Source organism: Echinops telfairi, unplaced genomic scaffold, assembly GCF_000313985.2.
Source record: "Echinops telfairi isolate 266 unplaced genomic scaffold, ASM31398v2 ScPeMD7_1;HRSCAF=3_0, whole genome shotgun sequence".
Classification (NCBI taxonomy): Eukaryota; Metazoa; Chordata; class Mammalia; order Afrosoricida; family Tenrecidae; genus Echinops; species Echinops telfairi.
This window is the reverse complement of record NW_022103896.1, coordinates 40,878,086-40,891,473: the sequence shown is the minus strand read 5'-3', so window position 1 is coordinate 40,891,473 and position 13,388 is coordinate 40,878,086. Positions and strand designations below refer to the sequence as shown.

General features: G+C 48.0%; 1 protein-coding gene across 3 annotated transcripts in view; it reads left to right on the top strand.

Moving 5' to 3' along the window:
- The window catches only part of MATN2 (matrilin 2), a 191,894-nt gene that overhangs the window by 169,376 nt on the left and 9,130 nt on the right, over positions 1-13,388 (top strand). For all 3 annotated transcript variants that reach the window (XM_045284889.1, XM_030886313.2, XM_004697704.2), the window contains 4 exons: positions 160-282; positions 3,389-3,511; positions 6,951-7,073; positions 11,215-11,628. In XM_045284889.1, the coding sequence (XP_045140824.1) occupies positions 160-282; positions 3,389-3,511; positions 6,951-7,073; positions 11,215-11,628 (783 nt within the window). The remainder of the gene's footprint in view (positions 1-159; positions 283-3,388; positions 3,512-6,950; positions 7,074-11,214; positions 11,629-13,388) is intronic.

Genomic DNA, 13,388 nt, shown 5'->3' with positions numbered 1-13,388 from the left:
ATATCGTTTCCATTTGTACCTGTCTAATCTTTCTCATGGACTTGCTTTCTATTCTGAAAGGTGCATTATGGAATAAGGTCCTGTTTTAGCTTGAGGTGTCTGAATTGTTGTGGAAGATTGTTGCTAATCGCTGACATCTGCATCTTTTTCTTTCTCCAGAATTAGACGCTTGTGCTTCGGGGGCCCATGGCTGTGAGCACTCCTGCGTAAGCAGTGGGGACTCGTTCACGTGCCGGTGCTTTGAAGGCTACGTCCTCAGAGAGGACGGGAAAACCTGCAGAAGTAAGTGCTCCCCCACCCCCACCGTTTGAGTGGCACGTGATTCACTTAGCATACAGCCAATCGTTGGATCACATCCAGAAGAGTGGGACAGTCATCACCACCATAGTCCGATTTAGAACGTTTTCTTCCTTCTTGTACTCTTCGTTATCAGCTCCCAACCTCCCCTGCCCTACTCACAAGGAACCATTCATCCAGTTACTGTCTCTACAGAGCAACTAGCCTGGCTTTCATGCCCAGAAAAACATTTTAAACAAACAAGCAACAATAACAACAACAAAACTAACAAGAATAGCAAAGTAAAACAGGCAACACCCTCAATAGAAAAGAAAGCAGGAGATATTAAAAAGCAGAACAAATTTAAGTGGATCATAAGGAAGATCAAATGATTGGGTGCTCAATTTTAACTGCATCGGCAACAACCCTACCCCCACCCCCACCCCCTCCCCACACAGGCAGGTGTTTACTGGCTCTGGCACACATTCCTGAGTAGCCCTCTGGCCAATTGAGACTTGCAGAATTGCTCCGGGGGTGGTAGGGGAGGGTGTTTCCAAGGCTGCAGTATTAGTGGAGCATAGCCTCCTCTCTAAGGAGGAGGGCTCCTCTCAAAGAAACACCAACAAGCAAAATCTATCAGGTCGGTTCTGACTCATGGTGACGCTATCTAGCAGGGGTGGGGAACCATTTTTCTGCCAAGAGCCATTTGGATATTTATAACATCATTTGTGGACCATGCAACACCACCGACTTCAACTTTAGTCTGCTACATTTGGTCAAACATTTAATTAACAAAAAGACTCAGAGCCATCGAGTCTGTGCCGACTCATCACGACCTCCTTGTGGGTTTCCGACACTGTAGCTGTTTACAGGAGTAGAAAGCACAGCCTTTTTCCCATGGAGCTGCTGGTGGTTTTGAACTGCCGACCATTCGGATCACACCCCAGTGTGTAACCATTACCCCACCAGGGCACCTACACGTTTAGTTAACTGGTCCCTACTGTGATGGCAGGAACCCTGGGAGCGTAGTGGTTACGCATTGGACTGCTGCCCTCAAGATCTGCCGTTGGAAACTACCAGCAGCTCCTCAAGACAAGGAAGAGGCTTTCTACTCCCGGAAACCCACGGGGCAGTCCTACCCTGCCCTACAGGGTTGCCATGAGTCAGAATCGGTTCCGTGGCAGTGAGTTTGGCTTTGGTTTGGGTATGCAGTCTGGGCCCACCCCTTCCCTATAAGGTTTCTGAGACTGTAGATGTGTATGGGAGTAGACAGCCTCATCTTTCTCTTGAGAAGCAACTAGTGGGCTTGAACAAGCTACCTTGTGGCCAACCGCTCAACCCCCAACCCCCAATGCCCCCATGCTCTTTGTGATCCTGAGTGGGTTCTTGAAACAAACAAACTAATGGACATTAGATTAAAGCGGAAGGAAATCTCAATAAGCCGTGGTGACTCTGTTGGGGAAGCATTGCGCAGCCAATGGATAGGCTGTAATATTGACTGGAGCGGGTTTCCATGTTCCTCTCCCATGGGAAGGCTGGCGGTTTCAAAGCACTCCCATTAGCAACTGAGCGCTTAACCACTGCGCCACCAGGCCTCCTTTCAAAGAAAAACAACACCAAACCTAACAAGTTAATTGATTCATAGTGACTCAACAGAGGGTTTTTGAAACTCTTAAATTTCTCTATCCTGCTGTCCACCCCTATAAAGATGTACAGCTTTGGAAATCCTATGTAGCTAGCGTTGTTACCAGTCAGAATCAACTCGATGGCTGTGGATTTCATTGCCAGCTGGTGCAGTCTGGTCAACGTTGGATTGCTGATGGCCAGGCAGGCTTCCGATCCCCAGGAGCAAGATGACGCTGTCTGCTCCCGGAAAGAGTTATAGCCTCAGAAACCCGACCCAGGTCACTCGGAGTCCAAATCCACCCCATGATCATGGCTCTGGGGTTTTTATTTGTTTAGTTATTGATCATGTATCAGTACCTGTTCCTTAATTATAACAAATGTTTCATGTGTATGAAAATATTAATAACAGTAAAAATTGTGGGATATGGAAACTCTACTATTTTCCTAATTTTTCTATAAACCTAAACTGTTAGAGTAAATAAAATCTTATTTTTTAAAAATAAAGGAGAGCTAAGCAAACAAAAACCAAGAAAAGTGAATATGAGAGCCACAACTAAAGTGTGTGATTCACACTCTCTAGCAAGAAATGGAGGTTTGGTAGTCTGCTCCGGCAGAGCGATGTGCCATCAGCCATCCACGAAGTCAGACCCCGCCTGTGTCACCTACTTGCTGGGCGAGTGCCTTCCCTTCCCTGAGCCTCTGTTACTCTTTAATAGCCGTGTGGTGGCAATGGAACTTCCAGTGGCACAACTCCCTCAGGGAGATCACCTGGTCGTGAGGCTGTTTTTACATAAAGCCTATTTTGCATAAAGCAAGCCTCTTAGATGGAACCAAGACCAGCCTGCCTTCCATAAGCAGCCTTTGAGTACCAAGCTGGTGCAAAACTCCAAACACATCTCAGTAGGAACCAAAGGGCAGTGGCCCCCTCCCCTGCCCCAAGCAAGTGAGTTCCACCTCCATCGGCCCCTCTTCCTCAAGTGTCTCCAAGGTCTTTGCCAAGAGCAGCTCCTGTTGACACAATTTGAAGAGAAGATGGGTAACTGGAGTTACTGTTCTCATTTTTTAAACAGGAAGGCTAAGAATCCAAGAGATTAAGCAATTCTCCTAAATCATCTATTATGTCAGGGATAACGCCAAAATTAGGTTTCAGTTCCACTAATCTAAATTGATGTTTAATTTCCTAAACTATCATCCCAAAAGTCTTTCTGTTTCGAAATCAGAGGCTCCGGATGCAGAAGGCTGTTGATGGATGCTGTTTTCCTAAGACCCTGAAGCAGGGGGTGGTGAATGATGATCCTGAGAGGGAGGAGAGTTTGAAGAGAGCGCGTAAATGAGAGCCACGTCAGCCTCGATCTAACTTTCCGCCCCATAAGTCACTACCCCCACGTGGCACAGCGTCCAGTGGCCGGGATGGCCAGACCCTCCCAATTGAAGCCCCTGTGAAGTGTATGTTGGTAAACAGTTTCACTGGCTCTGCTCTCCCCAGGGAAAGACGTCTGCCAGGCGGTCGACCATGGCTGTGAGCACACTTGCGTGAACAGCGGTGACTCCTACATCTGCAAGTGCTTCGAGGGATTCCGGCTCAGCGAAGACGGAAAACGCTGCCGACGTGAGTCACCAGGGGTGGAGAAAAACTTCCCATCTGTGGGGCCCCGAGTGGTTACAGAAACCTGTTTTGATCGTGAACATCTTCCTTTGTGGCTGTCGCAGAGAAGGGCCGACCTCGGTGCTCTGCAACTATTTTGCCAGGGATGAGAGCAGCCAGCTCCTGGTTCTGTTGGGATCTCTCGGTTGAGGTCTTGGGGTGTCAGGCGTGTTGCTTCTTTTCCTTTTCTCTCAGCAGAGGAGGGACAGGAATAGTCACATGCAACTAACCATAGGGTCACTGGTTCGAGGCCACCTAGTAGCCATCTCAGGAAAAAGAAGTCTCAGGACAATGGTGTCTCAGGTCTGCATGCAAAAGGTCACAGCCATTGAAAACCCGATGGAGAGTCGGATCAACTGGACAACAACTATATAAGATTTGGGGGTGGGGTTAGGGGGCAAGGTGGGTCCTTTCCCACTGGATGTGTGGATCTCTGTGCATCACACAGTGTCTGACTTGTCCCTGGATCCAGTTAGAAACTGCCAGCCGCTATAAGGTCTGAAGAAAGATAATAACAATGCCTTTTTCTTTCTCTTTTTTTTGCAAACCTTCCTGAGTAGTAAGGATAGAGGAGGTGAGAGGGGTGGAGGTGACTTCTCTGTAGGGTTTAATTGACCCATTCATCCTATGCTTCTGTAGGTTACTCAGAATAGACTCCAAGAATTGAGTTGGAGGTCAGCTCAGGGAAGACAGTTGTTTCTTTATAATTGCGCTGTGGTACTCAGAGGAAGGGACCGGTGTGGACACACAGGTTCAGTGAGGTGGATACTAGAACACAGTGTAGGGCAGAAAAACCCTTCATAAGGTTCCGAGCAATTCATCCCCACCATCTTCTCGCCTTCAGGACATGCTGCCTGTGTTAGTCTGGGGTTGACTAGAGAAACAAATCTGTGTGTAAGAGAGAGCTTTAGATGAAAGAGTAATTTTATCTTAAAAAAAACAACATTCCAGCCCAATCCAGATTAAGTCCATAAGTCCTATATTAGCCCATAGACCTGATACTGGTCCATAATTACATTCAATTCCTCTTAAAACTCACATTGCCCATCACAATGACACTGAGTGCAGGAAGATCACAGGCCAGTGGGTGGGAAGTCTTGTGGATCCAGTGGTTGTGGCAGCATCTCCAGGGCTCTGGCTGCCAGCAGCGTGGCTCCATGTGGCTTGTCCACAGGAAGGTGTAGCAGAAAGAGAGAGCGTGGCCTGCCTCTTCTGGTGGGAGAAGCAAGAGAGAGAGAGTTCCCAGAATCCTCATGATAAGGCTATGCCCACAAGGAGGCATCTTTAGGCTGTGACCTGAATGACTCCACCCCTTCATTCTTCATCAAGTGGACATGAAGTTGTATAACAACCACACTGCCCATCAGGTAAAAGTGGCCCTTTTTTTAATTAAGGCAAAGTGAATCTTTGCACTTGAGATTGGTTTTGCAGCATTTCCTCACAGACTCCTTTGAGAGAGAGAACAGGGCACTCTGCTTGTCAACGAAGCTGTGCTGGATGATGCTCATGGTCCTACTTCCTCTGTTCAGATGAGGAGTTCGGTTTGGGTAGCTGACACCGTGGCACCCTGGTCTGACACTGACCCACTTCCTGCCCAGCTCTCCCTTTTCAACAGGCAGTTTGTCAAATGAGGCCCTACCTTGCTGAGTGAACTTTCACTGAACACACAATAGAATATTATTAGAACAAAATTTTTACTTCAGTTTTTACTTCACCCCGGGGTGTCCCTTCTGTGGAGACCACGTCTGCCATTCGGCCCATTTCTGTCCAGCTGAGCAATTGCTGTGTGCTGTACACACCCACCATTTATTGCTGGGTGACTTGAGCTCTTGTACACGAGGCACGACTTCAGTCTCTGGAGTTTGATAACTCACTCAGATTGCAGCATGCTCACTTTCTAGAAGAATCTGTTGTCATTGCTCCAGCATTGTAGGAAGCTTCTCCCTATAGAGCAGTGGTTCTCAACCTTCCTCATGCTGCGACCCTTTCATACAGTTCCTCATGTTGTGGTGACCCCCAACCATAAAGTTATTTTCGTTGCTACTTCATCACTGTCATTTTGCTACTGTTATGAATTGATATGCAGGCTGTAGTTTCATTGTTACAAATTGAACGTAATTAAACATAATTAAAACATAGTAATTAATCACAGAACAATAAGTAATTATATATTGTGAAATATTTATGTGTTTTCCAATGGTCTTAGGCGACCCCTGTGAAAGAGTCCTTTGAGCCCCAAAGGGGTCACGACCCACAGGTGGAGGGAGAACCGCTGCTTTAGAGGGAGAAGCTGTCTGTCCCCAGAAAGATCCACAGTCTCGAAACCCCACGAAGCCATTCTACTAGGGTCCTTTGAGTCGGCATGAACCGGATGGCAGGCTTGGTTGGGGTGTTGGGTGGCTCCTTTTAGAGAGCAAATGGCCAGAAAGAACCTGGGTCTTTGCACAGTATGGCGGCCGGAAGAACACTGGTTCTCTAGGGACATTGTGTCTCAGCGGCGTGTCATCACTAGTTGACCTTGGCCAACTCAGTTCTTGAGGGTCTGTTTCTTCTCTTTTTTTTCCATGTCTTACACGACTGATGTCTCCCTTCACCCAATTTTCTGTTGTCTGTCCCCCGGGGAGGGGGCTATGTGTAGATCGTTGTGATCAGTTCTCCTTTTCTCCCCCACCTACCCCTTCCCCTCCTGGTATTGCTACTCTCCTTATTGGTCCTGAGGGGTTTATCTGTCCTGGATTCCCTGTTTTGCGAGCTCTTATCTGTACCCATGTACATGCTCTGGTCTAGCCGGGTCATGATAGTTAGCGAGGGTGCAGAGCATTAAAGAACTAGAGGAAAGCTGTATGTTTCATCGGTGATATACTGCACCCTGACTGGCTGGTCTCTTCCTTGTGACCCTTCTGTTAGGGGATGTCCAATTGTCTACAGATGGGCTTTGGGTCTCTACTCTGCACTCCCCCTCATTCACACTGATATGGTTTTTTGATCTGGGTCTTTTCAGAGAGAGGGCTTGAGGGTCTGTTTCTTCATTTAGAAATTGGGATGAATTACCCCTGCCTTCCTCCCCTCACAGGATGCTGTGAGCATTAAGGGGCTGTAGCGATTTTGGAGAGTTTTAAGTGCCTCCCACATGAAAAAAAATATATATATCATTAGACCATAAACTGGAGTATTGGGGATGGCTATGGAAAAGAGATCAGGAAAATCAAAACGCCAAACACATCTGACCGTCCTAAAATAATAATAATAAATCCAGGACACCCTATCACCATCCTTCCATGCAGGCTTGTGGGAATTTGACACTGTCTGGGAGGGGGTTTCCCTTATCATGGCCCATCCTGAGTCGTCGGCCCCCCTCATTTCCACACTGAAGGGATTGTTCACTTCCCTATGTTTTCCTCAGGGAAGGATGCCTGCAAATCGACGCACCATGGCTGCGAGCACACTTGTCTTAATAGCGGGAACTCGTACATCTGCAAATGCTCACAGGGATTTATCCTGGCTGAGGACGGGAGGCGGTGCAAGAGTAAGTGATCTGAGCGGAGCTCTCTGCTGTTTGATTTCATTTCAAAGCAACTGGTTTTGGAAGTGTTTTTGGAAAAACAAATCCCTTCCCTCCGTTTCCCTATAAATATAAAAGGCGTGCATCAATACAGAACGGGGACCAGAGAGCTTCACCGCAGCACCTGTGGAAAAAACGTGTCGGTTTTAATTAACAGTAAGTTCACGATCGGAGCCCTGGTGGCATAGAGGTTGTGCATTTGGCTGCTAACTGCAAGGTCAGCGGTTCGAAACCTCCCACCACTCATCTGGAGAAAGATGGGGTTTTCTATTCTTCTGAAGAGTTGTAGTTTTGGGAAACTCACAGAGGCAGTTCTACCCTGTCCTATAAGGTTGCTATGGGTCAGCCTTGACTCGATGGCAGTGAATGAGGGAGTGAGAGTGAGGTTCATGATTAGCCCAATGTCTAGAGCTACCTAAGGCTGAATAAACGTATCGAGACTGAGAGAAGTGTGCTCTGTCTCCGTGCTGGAGAATGACATTCCATTTTGAACCATGTGCTTTAGGAAGGGAGAGCAGGTATCAAAAGTCTCCCCACAAAAATGCAAAACCACAAAAGTAGCAGGAGGAATCCTGAGAGAATTATTTTATCATCTCAGAGAAGACGTTTCTAAATTTGATGTAAGACATAGAAGCCATAAAGGAGGGTATGGGAGGGGGGAGGCACGTGATATAATGATAATGTAGTGATGTGGCCATCCTCCATTTTCCAATAATACTGATTTTCACAGGATGACCATCTTTGGGACCCAATGTTGGTGAGCGGGTGGGGATGTAATCACCACCAGCAGCGCTCTTCAAAGACGGGGTCAGGTAATGGGTTCCCCATCAGCAGGTGTTCAAATCCAGGCTGAAGGCCACTGGATGTTTAGAGAGGGTGCATGAGATCGCCACAGTTGAACGAGGTCACTTCCAAAGGGCTTGTCTATCCTTGAAATTCTAGAATCTGTGAAAATTAAGTATTAAGAGAAAATCACCGTGCGATTCTGCTAGACATCAGCACCAAAAGGAAAATGCCCAAGGACAGTTAGAGGGCACGTCATGCGAACAACTTCGGTAGTCAGCCACCGTCTCCCTGGTTCTGAGAGAATGTGCCAGGCCACTTCTCAGCCCACACTCGCCCACGTCTCCTGGCTTTCTTGTTTCCTGGAGAAACCTTCTGGGCTCCTGTGTGTGTGGAGGCTGCAAGTGCTGGTTTTATTGTGAAAGGAAAGAAATAAGGGAAAGAGGAGAAAGTAAACCCCCTGGAAAATTCTCCCAGTATTCCTGGAATCTGCTGGAGAGCCATGCACACACAATGTGAGGGCCCTTTTCTGGTTGATATAAGAACGAGTTGTCACGTAAATTAAGTCTAGAGTTGGCCTTTTTCTCTCTCTCACAAACATATGGTCATCTGTGGGTTTGGTAGTAAGAATATGCACTAACTACTAAATGGAGAAACGACACCATCACACACACTGTGTTAGGCTGGGTTGACTAGAGAAACAAATCCAGAGACACTCATATGTGTGCTAGAAAGAATTTTATATACAAGAGCAATTGTATATTGAGAAAACATCCCAGCCCAATCCAGATCAAGTCCATACATCCGATATTAGCCCATGTGTCCGATACCAGACTATAAATTCCTCTTCAGACTCATGCAACACATGCAATGACACCAAATGCGGGAAGATCACAGGCCACTGGGAGGAAAGTCTTGTGGATCCAGTGGTGGTGGAAGCATCTCAGCGCTGACGTGCGTCTCCACGTAGCTCCTCCAGCTCCCAGGGCTTTGGCTCCATCAGCGTAGCTCCATGTGGCTTGTCAGCAGGAATGTCTCGCAGGGAGAGTGTGTATCCTGCCTCCCAGGAGGAAGACAGGGATTCCCAGAATCCTCAGCAGAAGGCCATGCCCACACAGAGGTGTCATTGGCTATGACCTGATTGACAGGCTAGACTCCACTCCTTCTCTCAAGTTGACAGATTATGTAACTGCCTCCCACCCCCCATACACACAATTATGTTGGTATGGTATACCGACCAAGCCTGGAAATATTTGTGAATGTGTGTGGACGTGTGTGTTGTTGCTGCTCTTCATTTTCAGAGGGCACATAGCTGCTTAAAAGAAAAGTGTATTTCCCTTGCTCTAGACTGTGTTGAGAATGAGATCATCAATTTGAGATCCGTAACTTTTTTAATAAGACCCTCCAAACCTCAAAAACCAAACTCACTGCCACTGAGTCAATGCAGGCTCACAGCGACCCTATAGGACAAGGTAGAACTGCCCGGTGAGCTTCTGAGACTGTAACTGCTTTTGGAATAAAGAGCCCCGTTCTTCTCCCTCGGAGTGGCTGGTGGCTGCAAACCGCTGACCTTTCGGATCTCAGCCCAGGGTGCAACCACTGTCCCGCAGGACTCCCCGGCGTGGCCCTAGATCACAAGCAGTCTCGTTACAGCCAGATCTCTTAGGCATTTGCATGAAATGTTTCTCTCTCCTTGACTGACAACCATCCAAGTTGCCTGAAAAGCTGATAGCTGAAAAGCCAAGTTGCCTGAAAGGATAGATAAAGAGTTCACAGTGATAATTTCTTATTGAGTTTTAAGAGGTCAACACAGGTACCAAAGGTAAATGCTGTCACCTACACAATCCTGCAATAACAATAATGACAATGATCTACACGCAGATAATGTAGATAGTCATGCAAGCGAGCAGATGTGGGAAGGTGATTAGAATCATACCTGTAAATATGTATATCAGTTTGACAGAGGATATTTGTAAAATATCCTAATGGGTGTTGCAAATGGACATAGTAGAGCACATGGGAGCAAAGTTATGAAAACATCTTACTAGAACCAAACACTTTGGGGGGCGGAGTTTCAATAGAGCAGGAGGGTTCTTGCAGGTATGCTAATTAATGGACATCTTGTTCAGTTATTCTCTCAATGTTCATTGAACGCCTGTTGTGGGCCAGAGGTTGGGAGATCAGCAACGAATCAGACAAGGTCCCTGCCAGGCGGTGCTCTCTGTTGGTAGTTGCTGTTGAGTTGGCTCCAGCTCATGATAACTGCCTGTGTACAGAAGGGAGCCGCTCCTGAAGGCTTTCCAGGGAAGCAGATCAGACCCACGTGATGACACCATTCCTGTGCTGCGTGGGAGGAGCCCCGGTGGTGGAGCAGTTACAGGTGTAGCTGCAATCCGCAAAGGACTCAGTTCAAAAACTGAGTTTTTTGGCCTGTTAGATTGGTACAGTGGGGGGTGGGGGGGTGGGGGTGGGGGCTGTCACTCAACTCACTGCCATCGAGTCGATTCTGACTCACAGCGACACTACGGAACAGGGTAGAACTTCCCCAGTGGGTTTCCATGACTGCAACTCTTTAAGGGAGTAGAAAGCCTTGTCTTGCTCCTTCGGAGCTGGCTGGTGGCTTTGAACTGCTGACCTAGAGGTTCAAAGCCCAAGGCCTTGAGTCATTTGGCAACAGGAATTTTGTCCGGGTCACGGTTGCAGCTCTGCTGTGCACAAAGTCAGTGCCCGGTAAGTGCATGTGTTGAAGAACTCCATGACGCTTGCTTGGGGCAGGGAGAGGAGCCCTGACATGAGGGTGGCTACCAGGGAAGCTCCTTGGCAGATAAGATGGCTGAGCTGAATGTTAAGCAGTTGCCTCTGACCTCAGTCAGATGCCAGTGCTGGGCCATGGGATCCTCCTGGAGTCCAGTAAGAAGAATATTTTGGGTGTTGTCCTCTGACTCAGCTCCCTGTGAGACCTGGTTGCCGGTGACCAAGGTAGAGTGTGCACTTGGCTTCCTAGACAACGTATACATGAGCTATGTGGGTTTGCTTGTGAAATACACAGCTTTGAAACCAGCAGTCTGACAAGCACAGCATCTAAGGGCAAGTACACATTGCTGTTGCTCGTGACCCCCTCCCCCACCTTTTTCTCTTCATCTGTCTCTGTCATTAGCTGGAGAACCTTGGCAGTGGCACAAAGGGGCTGCGCCTCCCACTGAGGTGTGATTTCTTTCTACTCTTGTGCATAAGTAAAACATATATATATATGTTTTATATATGTTATATATATATATAACTGTTATTTTCTAGTATCTCAATTTCTGTCTGCTTCCTGTAGAATGTACTGAAGGCCCGATTGACCTGGTCTTTGTGATCGATGGATCCAAGAGCCTCGGAGAAGACAACTTTGAGACAGTGAAGCAGTTCGTCATTGGCATCATCGATTCCTTAGCGGTTTCCCCCAAGGCCGCTCGGGTGGGGCTGCTGCAGTATTCCACGCAGGTCCGCACGGAGTTCACCCTGAAGACCTTCAGCTCGGCCCGGGACATGAAGAAAGCCGTGGCCCACATGAAGTACATGGGCAGGGGCTCTATGACGGGGCTGGCCCTGAAGCACATGTTTGAGAGAAGTTTCTCCCAAGGAGAAGGCGCCAGGCCTCCCTCCATACACGTGCCCAGGGTGGCCATCGTGTTCACGGATGGACGGGCTCAGGACGACGTCTCCGAGTGGGCCAGTAAAGCCAAGGCCAATGGTAATATGGAGTGGGGGTGTGGTTTATATCACTCAAGGTTCCAGGGCCCCCAGCCGGCCCCCAGGGTGAGCCTCTCTAGCCAATGATGAGAGCTTCCTGTTCACTGCCATTACACACCTAGACTCAATTGCCTCCTGGAGGCCCACAAAACAAAACAAAAATCCCCGCAGACTCCTAGTGACCCCCCAGGGTGGGGCAGAATTGCCCCTCTGGGTTCCTGAGACTTTTAGCATCTTTACGGGAGGAGCCTCCTTTTTCTCCCAAGGAGAAGCTGGTGGATTCAAACTGCGGACCTTGTGGTTAGCAGCTCAATGCCTAACCCACTACTCCACCAGGGCTCCTTACAAAGCACTTGCAGAGCAGGTGAGGGAGTCTTGCTGAACGAGTAGTTAGTCTGCACACAGACCACACTTGTGATTCACTAGTCAGTGGGTGACCACGTTTAGAATCCTGCCTGGTGAGAAGTTCTACTTTTTTTTTAACAAGAAATTTGAGTGGAAAAAAAAAAAAGAAAAAGAAATTTGAGTGAGCACTGTCGTAAAGCACAATAAGCTTAGGACAGACAATAGTCCTGTGTCTGCAGGACGAAAATTCCGCCTTCAAGAAAAACCCATGTGTCGGAAGAGAGGATGGGGCTCTGTTCTTGTGCCTCCGGAGAGCTCAGCTTCTCTGCTAAGGTGTTCCTGCTTCTGTGGGTAACGAGGGCAAGCTTGAGGGTGACTTTAGTTGTACAGAGGAATAGGCGCTTGGCAACGGGAAGGATCCCAAAGCTAGGATGGGTGGTAGACATAGCCTCTGGTGAGCCCTCTGTGCTCCTTGCAGAAGGAGGAAGTGTCAGAGGAAACCAGCCTCTAACAACCGAAGGGTCCGTAGGCACAATTGTACAGCGATAATATATAAGGATTATAGTACAGTCATAGAAGATAGGAGCGATAGGAGAGAGAATAAAATAAAGGAGTCAGACACATTTCATAGTAGCATGCTCACCTCAGCCCCTCTTGGGAGAAAGAGAGAGAGAGAGGAGGGAGGGCATCTTTACTATCTTGGGATATTTATAGGTAGCTATAAGACATGCATATTCATTAGTTACATACATCACAAGGTGGGGGGTAACTACAGCAAGGTCCCTGAGCTCACAGGTGAGGAAACCTAATACCTGCATTGGGGGAAGGTGTGAGGGGGGATGGGTGCTGCTGTGGGAGGAGATAACAAAGGAATGTCTGCCTCTATAGGGAGATAGAATCAACCATGTGCTCACTTTAAGGCAGCATATCTGTTAGGGGAGAATCCGTGGGAATGATAGTGTACTTGGATAATGGACTTTAACTTACTAAAGTGGTGGCTTTTCCCACGGTGGAATACTAGCTTTCCAGATTCCTTCTGTTAAAGTTAGGGGATATAGTCCTAGTCATATTCCCTCGGTGTTAGTTTCCCACAAGGAAGCTTGAGGCTTTCTGTGTGCTTAGTTAGGGCAATAGCATTTCTGGGTCCTGTAAGAAGACAGGAGCCCCCTGGTAGTACCAATAGCTCATGTGTTGGGCAGATGGCTGGAAGGTTGGCAGACTGCGCCCTCCCAGAGCTACCTTGAAAGAAAGGCTTGGGAATCAGGAAGAATCAGCCTCTGAAAACCCAATGTTCCAAGGTTTTCCTGTGACACAGTCAGACCCAGGGGCCAAGGCTGTGCACAGACCAGCCCTCACCATGCCTTTGTAAGCACCTGGCTCGCTCAGGCCTGGCACGTAGCAGTGCCTGATCTGAAA